The sequence below is a fragment of the Equus quagga genome, chromosome 10, assembly GCF_021613505.1.
Source record: "Equus quagga isolate Etosha38 chromosome 10, UCLA_HA_Equagga_1.0, whole genome shotgun sequence".
Taxonomy (NCBI): Eukaryota; Metazoa; Chordata; class Mammalia; order Perissodactyla; family Equidae; genus Equus; species Equus quagga.
In genome coordinates, this window is record NC_060276.1 from 91,630,396 (window position 1) to 91,651,434 (window position 21,039).

The 21,039-nt window shown below is 42.9% G+C and overlaps 1 protein-coding gene across 2 annotated transcripts in view; it reads right to left on the reverse strand.

Moving 5' to 3' along the window:
• Positions 1 to 1,471: 1,471 nt before the first annotated feature.
• The window catches only part of TSPAN7 (tetraspanin 7), a 128,371-nt gene continuing 108,803 nt past the window's right edge, over positions 1,472 to 21,039 (reverse strand). The window contains exons 3-8 of one of the 2 annotated variants that reach the window (XM_046674109.1): positions 20,350 to 20,424; positions 17,660 to 17,755; positions 16,041 to 16,196; positions 10,591 to 10,674; positions 2,701 to 2,773; positions 1,472 to 1,932 (exon numbers count right to left, since the gene is read on the reverse strand). In XM_046674109.1, the coding sequence (XP_046530065.1) occupies positions 2,705 to 2,773; positions 10,591 to 10,674; positions 16,041 to 16,196; positions 17,660 to 17,755; positions 20,350 to 20,424 (480 nt within the window). In that variant the 3' untranslated portion in view covers positions 1,472 to 1,932; positions 2,701 to 2,704. Of the gene's footprint in view, positions 2,432 to 2,700; positions 2,774 to 10,590; positions 10,675 to 16,040; positions 16,197 to 17,659; positions 17,756 to 20,349; positions 20,425 to 21,039 lie in introns of both variants that reach the window. The other variant, XM_046674108.1, reaches the window with a different exon arrangement.

The following is a 21,039-nucleotide window of genomic DNA, read 5'->3' on the forward strand; positions in this document are numbered from 1 at the left end:
GACAAAATGAATGAAAGAAGGTACAGGAAACAGTCCATATTGTATGATTTCACTTATATGAAGTCCAAGAACAGACAAAACTAGTCTATGGTAATGGAATTCATAGTGGTGGTTACTCTTGGGGGGGTGGTTACTGACTGAGCAGGGGCAGGAGGGAATCTTCAGGGGAGCTGAAAATATTCTGTATCCTATCCGGGTGGTCATTATATTGGTTTATGCATATGTAAAAATTCAATCTGTATACTTACATTTTGTGTAATTTACCATATGTAAATATTATACCACAAAAAAAGAAGAAAGGTATTTCAATTGGTTTCTTTTTCATTTCATTTGGAGGAATGTACATCATTCACAAGTTATTCAAGGTTGAAACATGGATATTTTACAGTTTTAATGTCAAATCAAGCTTGGTCCAAATGTTTCACACTGAAAATACATAATGATGAGACTGGAATATGCTTTAGAAAGTGTATAGTTTTCTTGCTTACCAAAGTACACAATATATTAATATACTAATGAAAGCATAGTTTGCAAAAAGGTGAACTGTGGGTAGGACCCTATTTAGGATTTTACAGAAAAGCCTCATTTCAATATGTAATGAGATAGAAATTTAAAAATGAAACTGAAAAGTTTTGAGCTACAAAAGTTTCCATAGAAGAGATCCCCTTAATTATCTACAAACGCTGACCTTTTGAAGAGGGAATGTCTGAAGGTGTGGGGCAGTGCCCTTTCTACGTCCTTTAGGGTTTAACTCATGCAGAGTTCAGGCTAATGAATCATATCATTCGAATGCCATCTCCATCCTAATTACAGGTTGTTCTACAGAGAAGAGAGAGATCTACTTATTTGGGAACAGATCAATGTATGCTTTCACCAGTTTTTTTTTAAGGATGATTCATTAAGAAGGAAAAAACAGACTGTAGATAATATATACTGCACCTATTGCTAAAATGCTCTTTAAATCAAGTGTGAGGATTCCAGACTTTAGTACAAACCAGGGCATTGGGATGACTGAACGGTATAATGCCGTCTCTTTTCTAGACTGAGTTTATCCAATTCAGAGAAGAACAAAGGAAGGGAAGAATACATGCTCATTCGTAACTATGAAGGAAAGAACAGATACGCACGTCCTTTTTTTTTTTTTTAATGATATCCAAACTTTAAAAACTCAGCTGAAATCTTTCTGCCTCTAGCCTGAAATAATGTGAAGGTTCTATTTTTCAGCCAACAATATATCCTGTTCATAATAAATGATTCAAGTTTCTGAAATATCCGTAAAAAAATCTAACCCTTCAGCTTTTACACTCCTTGATGCTATTTTGGTAGGGTGGGGTGGGTGCATGTATGGAGGACGGTGTCAGGGTGTAAGGTGGCCCATCTCCAATCCCCTATGGAACAAGATGGAATAGAAGTATGTGTTTAAAAAGTTATGCAATAACCAAAGAACAAAACTGGAACACAGCAATTTATCATGACTCTATTTATTAATACATGTATCACAAATGTTCACAATATCAATGCATTCTTGTTGGCATGCTAGACAGAGGCATTATTTTTTAAGATCTTTTAAAAATATTTTGACTTTTGTTCCCCCTTCACACTCATTTTTAAATTGATTTGATGAGGTCCTCGAGGTCTATAATGTCAATGCAAAGAAAAAATACAGAAAGAAGTAAAATAACACAAAAGCAATTAATTGGGGAAAAACAGAAGTAATATTGTCACAGAAGGCAACAATACAGCTTTGTAATAGGATTACACAGGTTTCAACTGAGAGGCATAGATGCACTAAACTGTCTCTATATACCCAGGCAGGTAACAATAATGGGCAAGGAGGCCACCTAAAGCTCAACAATTTCCTTCATGCATCACACATGCTTTTTTCTCCTCGTGGATAATTACCGATGTATCTCTTTACAGGTCCTAGGCAGCCTGAAGAAGGTAGGAAAGAGCCTTAGTAAAGGGAAAACCAAACCAAAGGAGATTAAGCCAAAAGAACAGAGCAGTTTATCTATATCAGGTGTGGTATTTGTCAATCATGATGAAGGGCTAATAGGAGCCTCCCACACTACATGCAGGGCCCGGCAGGGCCAGTGATGGTGTGATAACCAGTCACCTACAATGAGCTGCAGTTGGACCAAGTACAGAATGAGGAGTGGGCACGCACAGGGCCTCAGGTGGGGTCCACGAGGACTAGATGCAGGGAACCTGGCTACACTCTGGCACAACAGGGCTTCACAAAATGGAATGCTACACATGATGCGAGCTGAAAGGCGGAGCAGAGACTGTGTAGGAGTGTCAGTTGGGTGGGGGATTAGGGGGAGCAGGGCAGGTGTATTATGTACTGTGCTCTAACGTTCTTTGGAAGTCTTTCAAAGATTGCTGTAGTTCCTTTTTAAAACAGGTCTCTCATTCCATCGTTCTTGAAAGACTAAGAGAGAAATTAAAACATGTGAGTGACTCAACATGAACAAGGACTTAAAACAAGGTAACAAGCTGAAAAGAGCATTTACATGTTTTCCACAATAGCAATGATCACATATCTCTCACCTCGCACCACAGAAATGAGGTTTCAGTACGTGGACAAGTGCCACCAAGATCAGGTAGGTAAGTGGCTAGGCAGTACCTTTGCCCATTTGAAGGGTAGTATGTGCCCCGAAGGGAGAACCCTGAACTTAAACACTCGCCACCACCACTCACCTTCTTACACCATTTCATACTGGTTGGCCGTGATGAACCGGGACAGACAGCAGGCCAGCAGCATGCCAATTAGCTGTTGCCAGGAAGAAAAATGAGAGTAAGAATCTGGAGTCACTGAACGACACCTCTCTTTGACGCCCTCCTCACCCCCACCCTGATATAATTTTTAACAACTGAGAGCTTTTGTACATGAATGAGTAAAGGGCACTAGAGAAAAAGAACAACCCTGATTTCAATTGTGGGATCTGAGACTTTAGGAGTCTATCAGCTAGTGGGGGACAACTGGAGGTTCTCAAGCTGGCCATAAGGTTCCAGCTCTAGCTCACTATGGCCACTCAAACACAACTTTTGACACACCTTAGTAGTATTAAAATGTGTTCATATGTTATGAGAGTAATGAAAAAAATTAAGTACCACAGAATTGGTGAGAGATTAACAAAAATGCCAAAATTTAATTCAAAACCATAAACACATGCATTGGGAAGATATTTCAACATAGTATGATACCCCAGCCACACCTGGCTGATAGAATAATATTTCTTTCCTCAAGAAAACGAGACACTATTCTTGACCAGGTGAGTTTGCCAGTGAAGGGAAAAAAAGTCATGGCTTGAGAGAGGTGGAAGCAGGGAGAGGAAAGGAGGGTTTTAATTTCTCTTTGTCTCTAAGCCATGTAGATATCTTAGGCCTAAACGGGCCTATTTACACCCAAGGCCACCTCCTAGTTTTTCAGGTCCTCAGAACAACCAATAACAGGGTATCTTCACCTCCTCAGAAGACCTCAATCCTCTACCTGTCTTCGTGCCTTGACTTAACCTGTAGCACGGGTGGAGCTGATAAAAGCGGTTGTGACACTACAAGACATCCTTAAGCACAGCTGTTCTGCTCGTTGGAAATCAAAGGTCTTATTCCTGACTCTGGAGGATCAGCATTCTCTGGACAGGAGCCCAACTGTGGGCTTGAATCTAGAGGCCGGCAGCTTCTCCTGGCTAAACGGAGTCCCTTCTCCTTAAACAATTGGCCATGTTTTATTTGATCAGAGGTGGGAATGACTTTTAGAGATAATCTGGTACAGTGTCACTTTAAGTGTGACTCCCGGACCAGCAGCACCAGCATCACCCCGGATCTTGTTAGAAATGCAAATTCTCAGGCTCTACACTGACCTCAGAATCAGACACTCCGGCGGGTGGGGACCAGCAATTGGTGTTTTAACAAGCCCTCCAGGTGAGAGAACCACCCGTCCAGTCCATCCAGTCACCTTATCTTACAGGTGAAACACCTGTGACCACACCGGCTCCCACTGTTGGTCAGGGCAACACCTGAACCCTGTTCGCCTGGCTCTCCACCCACCTGTACAGGTTCCAGTCCACCTGGGTACCTGTCCTGCTGAAATTCCCGATTCTTCCTTTCCTTTTTAAAGTTAAAATTGTGCCGTGAAATATGCAAGCTATAACCTCTGTCAGGTAAGGAAAAATCACAACCTTATTGGTCTTACCCTATCTCCTGCCAAAGCTCTGGCCAACATCACTTTGTGCCTCAAAATACATGGTATCATGCATGTTCCAACAAATGGCCAAAAGAACCATGGCTGTAACCTCCAGAATTTCACGCCAAATGAGAAACTAAAATCCACCACCATGAGTACAAAGACTTTGAACCTTATAGCTTGTCCCTTTTCATCAGAATTGCCATTTTCTGGGACCAGAACACACTTGATACCCTCAAAAATCAGATTCCAGACAAAAAAACAAGTATTAGAGGTACATAGCACATTCAAGCATATCAAGTTATTTAATCCTTACCACATTCCCATGCAATATTACCATTCCAATTTTCCAGATAAGAAAATGGAGTCAGAGGAAGTGAAAGAATCTTCCCCAAAGCACACAGGTAACCCACACAGAGTTTAAGGTTCTGCTCTCTTCCCCCAGCCAAGAATATCCTCCTTTCCCACCTCAACCCCCACTCCGGGGCCTAGACCTCGTTCCTTTCCAGAACAACTCCTCTGTCTCACACCACCAGGCATTCCTCCCCGCCTTACATTGTATCCTTTAGGGAGAAATTTCCAGTGGGCATCTCTTTGATTTCAAGTTCCTAGACTCCCCTTTCTTTGTAAAGCTCATCCCTTTAGATTTTTCTGGTAGACCTCCTGTGTATTTTAAGCACTTATAATAGTCACCATTCCACTTCACGGTTTGCAGTGCTCCTGGCTTCCATGGCAATTCATGAGCCACACAGCCAGAAAATTCTTTAGAATGCTTAAATATTTCTTGTATCTGAAATCTCTTCTTTCAAGGAAAAACAGCATGTCCCTCCACCTTTTGTTCTTTCCCCCAAAACAGAAACAGCATCATTCTTAAGCACTGGACATATTTTCTCACAAAAACAACAACTTTAAAAAATATAGGTAAAAATAAAAGCCATTTGTTTTTAAACTTACTATATTTTGTATTTCTAGGGCAAGAACAGACCTTCTTCTGTTTATCCATGGAAGACAGATTTTTCAAAATTTTTTACCATCTACTAAGAAATTTATTTCCTAAAAATAGTCCTGAACTGAGGTACAAACAAGCTATGCGAACACTATTTTACATATATTGGCTTTTATTTTATTTAATTCTAGTGCAACAAAAAGTAGGATTTGGGATATAGTAGGCGTTTTGAATTATTCACAGGGTTACTGATTTCAAATTTGCTATAGTGTTTTCATCGCATTTGAGAGAAAACCTTGATCTCTTATTTCCATAAATATCAAGTTAACGGAAAGTCGGGGGAAGCATCCTGTACTTAATACCAATTATTACCCGATTATTTCTAGGTACATAATGGAAAGCCAGTTCAGCTTAAAGATGTGGCCTCTTCCTCAGTCTGAGTCAGTACAAGATGCTCGCTTGCCACTAGACCCAATTAATCTGCAGACAGAAAAATCCACCCTTATTTAGATGAAACCTTTTAAGTCAAATATACGTAAAAAGTGCTTCAAAGCGCAGAGGTATGGGACTCTGGGCTGCCCTTCAGAAGCACACTGACATTTAATAAGGCTGAAGTATGTGGGCATTTGGACCAAGTTCTGCTTTAAACCCTGGAGGAAGACAGTGAAAGGAGAGCTTGTCTCTTATGCTGCAAACCTCTCAGGATGGAGACCCCAGAACCACCACTTACCACTCCCGTGGCTGGTGAAATGCCTTATCCCACACAGCTGAAGGAGTTGAACGTCAGTTTGTATTTGGTTGACTGAGACTTTGTAATTAATTAGCCTTCATCTAATTTTTTGAAGTAACATCTTATTTGTACCACTATCTGCCTTGTCAGTGCTATATTCTGCTTTCTTTTGGGTCATAAAAACCTCTGGGAAGTCGTTCTGCTTCCAGAACTGAGAAGCCAGAGAGGGAGAGAGAGAAGAAAGGCCCTCTGCTTACAGAAGGCCGACTCCAGGCTTTCTCGAGGCACCTCCACACAGAGAGCTGAAAGGGTGGGCTAACACAAAACTCTAGTAACATGGATTGCATCACTCAGGCTCTGCAAATCACCAGCAACAGGGCGGACTCCAAGAGACAGGGCCCAGGTCAGCAAAGACAAGAGATGTAAAAGGCGACAGGGCAAGGGTATTTTTCTCTGCGATCACCATGGGAGGCAAATATGGCCCGATCCCTGGCTCCCTGAGGGGCAGGGAGAGGACAGCAAAGAAAGCTGTAAAGACAACTTTTGGAACAAGCAGTGTCAAGCAACAGGTCAAACATTTAGATCCTTATGATGCCTGCGGACATTTTATGTTAATGACTTAACTGGGAAACTAAATAAAACTTCCAAGTCTTTGGGAAAGTGCCAAGGAATCTGGTTTGAAATAAAATGGTACAAATGCTATTAGGGATCATCTCAGGTCCTGAAAATACTAGGGGAATAATAGTTCCGTTAGCCTTATTTGGCAGCCATGTCTCATCAAGGCTACCAAGAGCTTTGTCCTGCTCTCTACATAGAAAAGGTAAACAAGTCCCAGAAGAACATTCCTGGCCCATAACGAATCATCCCAGCAGCCTATGGGCCCTAGAGGAGGCCCTGCAGGGGCAAGGGTCAGAGGACGGATGGGCTGGAGAAGGATTTGTACTTCTTGATAAGTACCTTTTTCCTGTCAATTCCACAGACTCAAACCCTTTTGTTATAAAGGCACAAAATGAGTTCCATTTAGGTGCTCCTGAGGCAAGAACAAGGGTGATCTTTGGCAGAAATGTTTAATACAGCAGAAGTCAGAATTGTAATCCTGTATCTACGCAACCACCCAACCTCAAGCAAGCCAGTCAACCCTCTCCTGCTGGAAAATAGCTCTATCTTCCCCACTCAGGACTGTAATAGTTCATGATATGGGGGATTAATCAAGCCTAACGGTTTCCAAGTCCAGCGAAGCCCTGTGTCTATTTACATTGGATACTGAGGCCCATGACCACCACACACACACAGCAGGTGGCCAAACAAATTGAGAAGCAGTGTCACAAATGGAGCAATTCAAGTATCCAGACACCCTCACTCTCAGCTTGTGGGTGGGGGGTGGTGGGGTGTGTGTCTCTCCAAGCCCTCCTGAGTAAAAGAGCAGCTGCCAAAGATGCAGGGAGGAGCTACCCAATCAAAACACACTCAACCTCCTGCTATAAAGGTATAGGGCAGCAGGCCCTGCCCATCAAATCCAGACAAATGGGCTTTCCCTTGAGAGGGCAAAGGCAATGGGAGTTTGTGGAGAGAAGTATTAAATGCCTGCCAAAACCCTGCTGTCCAAAAACAGAATTCAAGGGCTTTAAGTTAGCTAACAGGGGACCAAGTTCTTGCACAGTCTACTAAAAGGCTAGACTCAGCTTACATTTCCCTGTACTTTATACCACCTTTAATTTCTCAGACAACAGATGTGCAAGGCCAGTTTGTTCCAACAGATGATAGCGTGGAGGTCACAAGAGCACGCAAGGAAAAGGGCAAGAAGGTGGAGGGCATGTGAGGAAAGGCAGGGAGAGCTCTGTTCTTTCCTACCTACTTTGATCTCTCTGTGGCCTCTACTCAGTAGAGCTTGCTTTACTATAGGAAGGCCAAGACATAGGCCATCATGACTGATTCATCAGTATCAGCCAACATTTGCTAGTTTTGCTATGACACTGGTCCTGAAGTTGTTGAACACACGTGGCTAAAGCTTTGGTTTTGGGTCATTGACCAGGATCAGTAAGACTGGTTCTTCTTGAACAGGCATCAGGTAAGTGGCCACCACCGTCTCAGAGAGGCCCTGGATCTACTGGCATCTAGAAGCCAACTTAGCTTCCAGGAACCCTGAGGCTGCTGGCACCATTAAAAGTCACAGTGCCTAGTGCATCTGGCTAATAAACGCTAGCCATGGCCATTCCTTTCCCCGCCCCAGGCTGAGCATGGCAGGTCTCAAGTCTCTGCCCCACTGTACCTGTCTGGCCACGTGGGTGAATGGTACTGACTGCACAGTGCCACTGGCCTTTGTGTTTTGTTTCTTCATCCCAACAACTATGTGGTACCATGATGAGACCTAAACTCTCTGCAGAGAGTTTCTGTTTGGGGGTTCCTTGGGGCCAAAGCCCCTCTCTCTCACTGCCCAAGAGGGCCACAAAGGAAATTCAACAATCCCCACCTCAGGGACTTCTTTAAGGCAGCACAGAGAAATTAATGCTCATCAGGCCAGACAACCATTTGTCTTAGCATAAATGCCTTCATAGGGATGTGTCAGTGAGAAGTGGAGGAGAGGTATTAATCAGATTCCCTATGACTTGGTTCACTTCACTACTGAAAACAAGATTGTCCCCCACTCCCTCACGGCCACGTGGAATGTTCTTGGATGATAAGACGTTTCACCCATGAGACTCCCGGCTCTTTGAGCCTCTCTCCTCCCCACGTAGAGTACCGGCATCATGTCCCTTTATGGTTCTAGGACAGCCATTAGGGGAGACTTCAGCAATATTCCTTCCTCCAAGGGGACACAAGTCTGTCCTGTAGGTGGGCGCTGACCTGCCGCTGCACATGCATGTGTAAAGTATGCTGTATGGAAAAGCTGTCAAGTGCATCCTGCACATCTGCATTGAACACGAGGTCCAGGATCCTCTAAAATGTCCCCTGGCCATTACAGACATGTCACTGAAGTGTTATTTCTGAAATATGATAGCAGTCAGAAGAAAGTTCAGGGCAGCAACTTCTTCTGAAACGTCTCTGAAGACTGAGCTAATTGGCACTGTTTGTGGTGTCACTCTAGTTTGTCTCCATGTTGGCATGTTGAGGGTTTAATTTACTTCGTGAGCTGCAAAAACAAAGCATGGCAAAAGAATTTTGAAACTGCCACAAGAAATACAGACTCGTGTTGGTTAAGTCCACATGCTATTGCGAGATGAAGTGTCACATAGGTTTTTGTAACCACTTGGAAAGAAAAGCTTGCCAACTTATTTAAGGCTAAGCCCTCTATTTGCAAAAACTACCAGGCTAATGTCCTATTCCTTGACCTAAGTGATGGTTTCACAGGTATGCTCATTTTGCGATAATTTATTAAGCTGTGTAATTATAATGTATGTAGTTTTCTGTATATGCCATATTTCAATAAAAAAGGTTTTAGGAACAAACTTGAATAAAATTAAGGTGCATCTGCATTGCTCAGCGGAAAGAAAGAGGTACGGGGGGTGGGAAAAAGTAATTATAGCCTGAGAGAGCCAATACAGAATTCAGGCAGGTGAAATTAGCACCATGGAAACATTACATAACATGAATTGGGCTCTGTTGGAAAAATGATCTGTTGGTCTGAAAAAATTCTGAGTTAAAGTTTTTTTTAAAGACTTGAATTTAGAAACATCCATGTTTCTTTTTTTATGCTTTTTTTTTTTTTTTTTGGTGAGGAAGACTGGCCCTGAGCTAACATCTGTTGCCAATCTTCCTTTTATTTTTCCTCCCCAAAGCCTCAGTGCATAGTTGTATATCCCAGTTGTAAGTCATTCTAGTTCTTCTATGTGGGATGCCACCACAGTGTGGCTCGATGAGCTGTGTGTAGGTCCATGCCCAGGATCCAAACCAGTGAACCCTGGGCCACCAAAGTGGAGTGTGCAAACTTATCCACTCAGCCACAGGGCCAGCCCCTAAATAAAGTTTTTATTTGGTTGTAAGTATCTGTGTTGATCCTTCCATCCATAGCAATATTACAGCAATGATATATCATTTGGCTGGGAGATCAGAAGCCTGTGGGACAGTACACTGCTCGGTGGAGGTGGGCAAAATTTCAGCTTTAGCTTAACATTGTTCCATCCTTGAGTGTGTGTGGTTTGCCTAGTTAGTATAGTTACCTCTCCCATTGCTTTTAGAGGCTGGGTGGACATAGAGATAGAAAATTTAACATACAAAAATTCATTTTCCTCAAGAAGCAACAGTCAAACCTGGAAATTAAAATAATGACAAGATGAAGTTTGGCAAATTTAGGCTTTCTTAAAAGGGAGAGATCTCATGCAAAATCCGCAGGAACTAAGAACAAAAAAGGGACAGGTCAACCAGGAAAAAAGCTTCCCCCAAATCCAGAGCAGCCATTTGATGCTTGGAGTTGTTTATGCTCCAATTAAGCCAGCACTTTGTTCAGTTAACCTCCATTTGACCTACAGAAGAAGCAAGTTGTTTTTCTGGAGCTAGTCATTAGTTGAACTGTAACCGATATTCCCTTGATGGCAAAACTTCATTTAAGTTGAAAAAGGAAAATCAATAAACAGATGACCTGAGGACTAATGAGCAAGGAGCTCTGACCCCATCTATCAGCCTTTCCCAAGGCACAGGGAGGCAGGCAGCGGATCTGGAGACAAGGGAGGGAAATGAGAGCCAGGAGGCAGGGGACAGGATAGACCCGACTGCAGGATTACAGTAGGCTACCTGGGAGAACGCGATTCCAAAAGCCACGCCAGCGATGATTCCCATGTTAGTCTCCATGAAACTGGTCACCAGATCATAACACCCCTGGAAACAGAGAGAGAGAGATGGTCTCAGAGACATTTTAGCCAGGCCTGACTGGGCTGTGTCAACTCATAATACTCCCACATCCACTCCAACCCTTATTCAGCAAATGCGATTGCAATTCACCCTAGGAACTTACTAGCATTCTTTTCAAACTGTAAAAAAAATAATGAAAAATTTGAAACATACGAAAAAGTACGGAGAGTAGCACAATGAGCCCCCAAGTGACCCTTCCTCTAACATCACAATTAACATATGGCCAATCTTGGTTCATTTCAATGTCTTCAATTCTCATTCCCTGGCTGGATTATTTTAAAGCAAATCCCAGATATATACTTTCATTCACAAATGTTCAGTAGTAAAGACTAAATTTAGCAAGAAATCTGTAAGATCTGTGAAGCAAACTCTGTAGAGATACAAAAGTAGACTTGAACAGATGAAAAGGCATTCTACATCCTTCAACAGGAAGACTCAGCATCATAAGCAGAGTTACCAGCATTTTGACAACAAATGACAAAATCCTGGACCAAGTGAAAGCATCTGGTTAGAGGGAGGTGTTTGAATACCAGCCAACTTTATGGTGTTTTGGGCTTCTTCCTAAGGAGACTATTAAGTTTTTTTAATAGGGAAAAGCTATGTTCTAGAGTCATGTTTTTCCCACAAATTTACTATGTGACCTTGAACAAGTCGCTTCTCCTTTCCGGATGTCAATAACTTTATTCATAAAATGAAGTGAATTTCCCTTTAACATACTATGAAATCTCTAAACATTGTGATTAAAACCAACACCAATTTTACCAATTTCAGTGTTAGTTTAAAACTGATAAAGTTAATCACCTTTCTTTAAAATAAGTGATCTTGCTGGAGTTCAACAATGTTGACCAATCTGTTGTTATTCTGGATTACATTTTATCAACTTGCTCCAGGTAGGAAACACTAAATTTTGTGCGTTACACATAAAGCAAAGGCAAAAGCTGATCGACTCTTCCTGTTAAATGCCTGACAGGTCAAACACAATCCGTGTGTGTGTCTGTCTGTATTTATATGTATGTTTATTTGAACCTGGACCAAATCAACCTAGACTTCTGAACTGACATATTAGCCTTGGAAGATATGTTCTTTTTCCAGGTTTCTGAAGAAGGACTTCAACTTGAACATATAAAGTCTGTGGAAAATCAAGACATTAACTTAATAAACAGGGTAAAGAGGATTGCTGTTTCTCAAGAAAGGCGCACTAAATTGTAATAACATCTGAAGAGCAAGAACAACAAAAAGCATGTCTCCCATTTTTAAATTTAACAATTTAACATTTCTCATAGCTTGTAAAAATTCTGCCAATGCTGTATCTTCTAATAAGTGCTATTTTATGCATTCAGTCTGTTTGCAGAGGAAAGGGCACATTAACTTAGCAGCAGTGCTTTGACACATGTTTTCAATGCAAGGGACAAACTATACTCCTTGGTTACCTGATGCAAATTTGAAGGCCAGGGCGGGGGTGGGAAAGGAAATACATTATTGCTCATGGGGGGACTTGAAATTTGATTCTCTCTTTATAGTAGAAGCTTGCTTGCTGATTTCATTTTCACTAGTAAAACTATATATCACACTATTTTTCAAAAGGTAGTGTAAGGGAGAGCAGGTTGGGTTAGGAAGAGTTCAAAGCGAGAAGAGAAGCGGATACTCTAACGCTTTCCCAAATGCTAACGGCTAAGATAGCATTTCGCCGAGCTGGCCATCATTACTGTATTTCCTCCCCACAGCAACAGTCAGGCAGAGGAATGAAGTTCAAACCGGCACCAGTGTCAGGCCAGCTCAAAATATGGAAACAAATCCAATGACAAAAACCAGAGAGAAGGGAAGTGGGTTATCTTCTTACTCCGCAGAATAGTTTGGCATAGATTTGCTTTTCTGTGAACTTCAATTCTATATGTAAGCTGAACATATTTTTCTAAAGTATGATTTCTACTCCTCTGTAGGAGATTTCAGAGTCAGTCACATTTGATAAGCCCACTGCAACCAGTAGGAGAAACCAGAAAAATGAAGTGCCTGGTAGTAGCACAACGGTGGCAAAATTGTTCTAAACCTTCCTGTGCAGAGTGGAGCTCTTCCCTGAGCAGCGTTACCCGGGAGTTTGTTAGAAATGCAGACTCTGAGGCCCCACTCCAGACCTACTGAGTCAGAATCTGCCAAATCCCTGCGTTATCCATTTTTAATGAATTTTAATAAATGTTAATATTTCCAGATGTTTCACATGCCGGTTAAAGTTTGAGAAGCACTCTTCTCTAAGAAGAGTTCCCCTACTATTTTTTTTACTCCAAATAAGAAAGCAAATTAATGAATCATATCAGTAAGAGGGTTACTTAAAAATGAGAAGATGAAAGGGATTTAGCGTCTTTGTTGTTGTTGAAACAATAAAAGACCAAGGCTGAAATAAATGCTTTCTCTCTCTGGATTTATCGCTGTTATTCATCATGCGGACCCACAAGCCCATTTTCCACGTCTCAGCATAGATCTGCAGACTTCAAGAACTGCTTTGATACTACAACTACGGGCCATGTTTGCATTCCACCTCAACTTCTCCACTAAACCATGATCTTATCTGCCCACAACAATCTCTTTTAATTTCCTACAATGAAAGCCTGGTTGTCAGGTGTGAGATAAATCTACAGAGACCTGCTCTATGTCCTAGAAAACACCCAGAAACAGAACAGGTAATTTGCTCACCCTCTCAGCAGGTCTAAATCAACACAGTCGCCAATGGAAAACATCTGTGAGTGGCGGACTTTCAATACTAGGAGTAGACGGCTAGTGCCAGACAGGTTCTGGGAAGAGGTATCTTGGTAGCTGCCAACCAGAATAACTCTCTCTCTTCCTCTTGCCCTTGCTCTTAAAAAACATCAAGGAATTCCTATGGAGTAGGGGCCCAGTCAATGCTATTAGCCAACCGAACCTGCAGACATTTCATCATCCTGCTAGCAAAACCAAAATAAATTCCATCCCCCAAACAAAACAATAAATATCCTGTTTAACTGCTCTCACCTCCCTCCTGCTCTCTCCCAGTTAAATGTAAAGGCAGGTTTCTCAGGCTGCCAGGTAAGAGCCAAGAGTCATCCTTCTGTGCTATCAGAACAGAGGGTTCAAGATAGCAAAAAATCGACCAGGACTTAGAGTGTGGGAGTGCTTAAGCCTCCTGGGGGAGGGAGTCAGTAGGGGAGGGCACTAACCTTTTTGAGTATCTACTAATATTATCTTCACCCCATCCCCACCTTTTATAGATGAGGCATCTGAGACTCAGACCTGAGAAGTAATTTGTCTCAGAGGTTTGTGTGGGCCTCTTAAATGAGAATATCTAATCAAACTCATTAGATAAATTTCAGTTTTCATTTATTTTTCTCCACTGAGGGAGCTAAGTTGGAGAGTATAAGGAAAGTGAGGAGAGAAGTTAAGCACCTCCTCCAGGTATTTGAGGTGCCCAGGAAAATATAAAGTGGAATCGTGGGAGGAGGCAGGAAGTGAGGTCAATTTGTAGGTTATCAGTGAAATGAAAAAATGCTACCCTATCTTTCTTTTTGGACATAATTGTAAGGATTATATAGATGCACTTTGGCATATGCCTCTAAACTTGCTTTTGAATACAAACAAAAGATCTTCCCTACAAGGACCTGCTGCATCATTTCTAATAAAAGCCATAGTGCGGTCTAGTGGAAGACAAACTTCACCATCATCGTCATGGCATTTACACTACAGTGAGCATTCTGCATTACAGTTAACATTTATTGTGTCCTTACTCTGTGCCGGGCACTGTGCTTTAGACACTTTATCTCGTTCAATCCTCATATCAATCCTAAGGGGCAGGAACTATTATTATCTCCATTTTACGGATGAGAAAAAGACGACTGAGAAAGGTTAAGTAACTTGATCAAGATCACACAACCAGCAAGTGGCTGAGCTAGAATTTAAACTGAAGCCTGACTCCAGACCCCACGCTCCTGACTTCTAGATCCTCGACTTTCACAAAAGAAAAGGAAGTTTGGGTATTAAAAAAGACTTATCAAGGTTGACGGTTGCTGCTTCTACAAACAACCTCCTCAGGCTCTGTTATGCCAATATCTCACTGCCACAAAGCACTTCTTGCCAACTTTAAATCAGAGCATCCATCGAGTGCTAGGTATGCTCCACACTTCAGAAAATGGCAGCATAACGACACGTATGGGTGCTCAGCAGGGATACTCAGGAAGAAACCAGAAGTCATCTTACTGATGAGAGGAGAGGGAGGCCTCAAACTTTGGGTTCACAAGAAAATTCCAGTAGGAACAGATGTGCTCTTACTGAACATCTTGCCTCACTCCACCACTAGCAAAGTAATAAGACGAGAATGACGAAATGAGCTTCTAGAATGGCAGCAATGCCTTGCAGCATTTATGCTACAAATACCAACAATAAATGGGTAAAATACAGAAGCCATGTCTTAATATTCTGAGAGGATGGGTATCCTCTATGAATTATTCAGTAGTTGGCCTAGATCACATAGAATTTTGAAGACCTTCTAAGGATAGAATTTCGTATTAGTAAGAAAATAAAATTCACCTAATGGCTGCATAACCACACGTAAACTCAATAGTACGGTTTTTTTCCTCGTTTTACAAAAACAAATGTTCTATCTGGCATTTCTTTAAGTGTTTAAGAATACAGATAGCCTTCACACACAGTTGGATCATGTCTTCATCAGATTCTCTGTAAAGTGGAATACAGAATTGATTTTCCTTTCTCTACTTAAGTTTCATTTCTCTCATTTCCACTACATACTAACTTTCGAATTTCTTCCAGCCAGATTTTTTTCATTCTAATTTCTTTGGGAGTCAGGATGTTGACAGTGAGTTGAATTTGAGTTGTTGATTTCTTTTCCTATAGCAGAGAACTCCCTAAAATAAAGGCCACCCTCCTAGCAGAAGCAGATGCTGCCTGTCAACTCTACTCCCCTTTCATGCTAAGGACTGGCACCCAGCTGGGAATAATTTCTTATTTAGAAGGCACATTAAGCAGAATAAAGACACACAGAAAGAAGAAAGGCAACATTCTCTGACATCAGCACCAGGGTTAACAGGAACCACTTGCTAAACCTTCCTAACTATGCCTGGTAGATTCTTGCTGAGGGAGAGGAATGTGAGGCCAAGCTGAGTCACAGCTTTCTCCTTCAGAAGTGGGCAGCCGCAAGTGCCTCTCGCAGGCAATAAAGGACCACAAAGGAAGATTCCCGACTCTCTCCTAGACTACCATTTCTAACCTATTTGTCATAATTTCACAGAAACAAAAAAGCCCTCCCTAAATATTCACCACTGATCTCATCAGGGCCGAGAGGAAGCCAGTACCTTTTGGTTAACTTTGGTGGCAGCCACGGTCAGATTGTGTAGATCCTGGGGATTACAGTCGGTTTCGTTCATGCAGCAGCTCGGGGGGATGCCATGCTCCAGGAAGTAGGGGCTGGTGCTCCAGTTGGTGTAGTTCTGCACGCCACAGCAGCTCAGCTGTTAACGGGGAAAGGAAAAGAATCAAAGTGCGGCAGTTCAAAGACATTGTGGTCTCCTCACTCAGCGCCCTGCAACTTTTAAGAGAAACACGGGCCAAGCCCCTAAGTCAACAGGCACAGCTTTGGTGAGCCAAGATGAGCTGAAGCTCCACTAACAATTATACTCACTGGGAAGCCTCTTCGAACTCAAGGAAGGAAGGCAGTCCTAGATTACATGTCATCTTGGCTTTCTTACCACCTCTACAAGGCAAAGCAGTGCCTCTCTGGCCTGGCTAAGCATCAAAATCACCTGGGCGAGTTAGGCGCTGTTAAAGGTACAGAGGTATAGATCAACTAAATCAGGATTGTCGATGGGGGAGCTGAGGCAAAAATAGTTTTAAAAAACTCTCCACACGATCTATACTAATAGGTAAATAAATGGTTTAGGAAACAAAAAGATGCACATAGAGGGAGAGAGAGAGCTGGCTGGTAAACTACAGCCTACCAGTTGCCTGTTTTATAAATCGGGTTTTATGGGGACACAACCATGCCTATTTGTTGACTTCCTATCTATGGCTGCTTTTGTGTCACAAGAGCAGAGTTGAGTAGTTGTGACAGAGACTGACGGCATGGCCCCCAAAGCCCAAAATAGTTACTATTTGACCCTTTCCAGAAAAGATTTTCCAACCCCTGGCATAGGGAATATTAAAGCAAATGGGCCAAAAATACAATTGATTAATGAATTTGGGTAAAAAGTAAACCGTTCTTTACACTATTTTTGCAACTTTTCTGTTATATTTGAAATTTTATCAAATTAAATTACCAAAAAATAAAAACGCCGCTTCTAAAGCAAAAGAACAACAAGAAAAACCCCAAACACCTCCCCAGGAGACCCTGAGAGGCAGTCAGGCTTGAGCACCAGCACCTTCCCCTCCCTGCTCCCACCCACGTGTCTCCAGGCAGGAAACATCTAGTTTTCTCATCTCCTCTGCAAGGCATGGGGCAGCCTAGGCCATTCACACATCTGCAGATCCTCAGTTTCTCCTCAGTCCACTCTCCACCCCCACTACACTGCCGAAGCCAGTGAACACAGCCCACCTGGACTCTCCATCCAGCGTCAAGACACCATTTCCAGAATGCCAACCTTTGGGAGCCAACAATAAGCAAGGCTGTCACAGACTCACTGCCCACCTCTTTTCCAAAGCTTGAGAGTTTAAGGGCAAACTAGCTTTCCTTGGGATGCTCACAATCCTTACTGATGAAAAGCAAACCAGAGGCAGCGGTCTTTCTTGACGCTGATTACCTGGATAACTGGACCCTGGACAAGCACTGGATGTCAACTCTTGGAAATCAAACTGGACCAAGAGTTGGAGAACAGGAATCGACAGCAAATGCTACTGGCCCAACATCACTGGCAGCCCATAAATCTAAGGCCAGACCTTGCAGATAGTTGCCAGCCCGGTCTCTCTCCCTGGAACTTACGCTGCGCTGCACATGATCCACTGCCCGGCTCCTCTCATCATTGCCATTGTAATTCTGCATGGCATCCGTGTAAGTCCTCAGGAAGGTGTCCTTGATCTATGGAAGACAAGGAGGAATGTGGTTCTGGTCCACTGCAGCCCAAATGGGCTCAGATTCATACCAAATTCCACCCCAAAATAGCCTCTTCTTCAAGTCTCTGAATAAATGTAGGCCAGGGAGGGAATGCCCTGTTTTCTGAGACAAAACAGCTCAGAAAATTCACCAGGGGTTTATTAGCTCAGGAATTTAAAAAAATTTTTCCCCTCTCCTCCTATCCAGAGGAAGCCTGCCTTGTTAAATGACCCACTGAAGTGGCTAGTCAGTTTCTGAAAGGGCTGTCACGGTGAGCTGCCAAACCTCAGGCTTGGGTCTTCCAGTTACTTTCTTTGAAGTGATTAATGCCCATCTTTCTATAACTTTTTCTGCCCTTACTCAGAAGAATGACAAAGGACAGGCCATTGGGGGGCAGGAAGACTGATGTTTTGCCCAGAAACAGATCCCTATTCTAGCATACAGTAGTGGGGCAAAACCAACTTTCACTTACCTGTCTTTATTGAGGCCAAAAAGGGGGCTAAAGCACAAGAATTTTTGCTGTTAATAAATAGTTAACAAAACCCTTTCTCCTTCTCTATGAACATATCTGACCTTGGCTTAACTTTCAAGCTCTGTTCCCCTGGAAACCTGCTGAAGGCAGTGCGTCAGGTAGGTTACCAGGCAACACCCTTGCCGTCTTACGGTAAAACTACCCTATGATTGGTGAAATGATTCTGGACTGGGAGGACAGCAATTGACAATAATTACCTAGTGGGAAGCTTAGGGCTAAATATAGTGACTCTCCTGGCTAGGCATGTTCCTTACTGAGATACTGGATGCTATGCCCATGGGACAGTTATGAGAGAGAGAGAGGCACTGGTTTCATGGAGCTCCTAAGCCAAGTTGCCTACCACACCCAGCTGTGTCCTCTGACTTCACTGCACCTGCACTGGCTCTTAGGGGTGGGAATGTGTACACAGAATAGAGTCTGGACCACTTTGAGGACTCCAGCTGAAGAAATAAGCCCACTGCTGCCCTGTTGGCAAGCTGTGCTTCCTTTATTCTATCCTTCTGAGTAAATGGTGCTAAGCAGGACCTATTGTCATCATGTGTGTTTGACTGTTTAGCCAAATTCAAGACCAGTACTGGTGGTCAAAGAGTGGCACTGCTACCCCCACCCACCACTCTCCGAAGTGTTTCAGATGAAAAGAGGCTAGGTAGATGAAGATGTCCAGGCCTAGGTATCAGGAACCATTAAGAGAAAACTCCCTATGTGGAACCCAGTCATAGCAACACACAGGAGGAAAGTGGGCAAGGGCCGAGGTGGGGGCAAGCCAGGCTGCGCCTGCAGTTCACACGTGCAGCGGGGGCACCTCTAGGGTTAACAAGGCCGTGACTTCATCAGGTTTCACCTTACCTGAGAATAAGAATGAGGGATGTAGCGCTAATTCCAGATGTGGTGCCATATGAAATGGGTTCTAAAAGTCAGCCTTGGCATCTGAGCTACCACCTCTTGTAAAGGGAGAAGCCGTGGCAATAGGAAAGGGGCAGACAGTGCATAAGCAAGCTCATTGGGAAGTGAATTTGGCCGAAGCACAAAAGCAGGGTCTGGCACAGATGATGCCAGACTTTCAAGAGCCACAGGATCACTCTACCCCATCGGCATGTTTTCTACCCATACCTTGCTATTTTTTTCCTTTCATGTGTGTGTATCTATTTCTGGCTTTACTGTTATTTTCGGGGTACAATAATGGATTTTGGGGGGGAGTTAGAACTTTATTGCAGCGGATACACTTTCTGACCTATCATCAATATACACAACTGAAAAGTGATACCACGGCAGCTACAGACAGCATGAGAACATCTGTTGTCTAAATAGAGCAGCTATGGTGATAGTACATAGGTGAGAGTACATGATAGTACATGGAAGGATGGCCACACAGCTGGCAGTGTCCTCAAAACTAGCAGTTAAGATCACAAAACATATTCAAAATCATTTTTCCCCAGCTTTAGAAATCTAAAATTGTACATGTAAATTAAAAACAAAGCGCTGTGGGGGTTTTAGATCATGACTGTCTTCTCTCCTTTTTCCTCACTATTATGCAAAGCAGCAGAGCTTCTCTATTCTGGCATCAGGATTTGATCCCTGGGTGGCAGGGCGTGTCCCCAGGCCCTCTGGGGAGGGGAGAGGCCAGCACAGGCTGTTTTGGGGAAATCTAGCACTTTGCCTGTGGGCCACAACTAGTGTGGCTTGCCTTTGCAGTCTCAGAAACCTTGTTACACAGATACAGACTTGTTCCTTGCTGAAGGGGCTATTTTAAAAGGCGGATATAATCTATGTGGATGGCCACTGATTTAAGACAAGGTGGAGAATTACTTTATGAAATAGCTATATAAAGAAATAGAATGAGGATCAACAACTCAAGTTTCAAGTTTAGTGAAATTCCTGCATTTAGAATTTCATTGGCATTTTGGCCATATTACATGACATTTGGAAAATAGCAATACCGCTGGAGATGCCAGCTAGCCTACATGCACCCTTTACATATTTCAAGAGATTTCAAAAATGCTCCTCCCAAAGACCCTTTAACTGAGTTCTCCACTTTGTGTTTACTCACCTCATGACGAAACACAAACCCTGAAATGCCAGCTACGAGCTCAGCCAGGAACACCAGGGACAGAAACATGGCGTACTGAAAATCAAGTGGACAAGGACAAAGTCAGATACATCAGGATGAAGAGGAGTGTTTCCTCGGGGTAGGTTACTTCTTGTCAGACGGAATTAGACAAATCCTCATATCCCCTCAACGAAATTTAGGAAAAGCTTAAAAATACTCTTTTCCAGATTTACCCACATGAGCATCAATATAGGAATGTGTCTGTTGAATATGCTTAAGCATTTTGGGGCACACAGGCTGGGGAGAGCTCATCCAGAAACTAGCATCATGCTTGTCAGTCCAGCTCAACCAGGAGAAATACGGAAGGGCTTTTTACAACTAAGGTATCCACTATTTTTAACATTAGTATTCTTGAGCTAGAAAGTACCCTGGAGGTCATAGGACGTAGTTCTGCCCTGTCTGGGGGCCTTCATACCCCCTCCCTCACGATGGTCATCTGGCATCTGCATGCGCCCTTCATCCAGCATCTGCAAGCCAAGCCCAAGTCCTCCACCTACCCCTTACAGCCCATTCAGTTTTCAAACTGTTCCCATTGCTGGAAAGATTTCCTTTCCCTTGGCCATAGTCTGCCTACTTCCACTCACTGGCGTTGGATCTGCTTTCAGGAGATACAAGAACCAGCCCGACTTA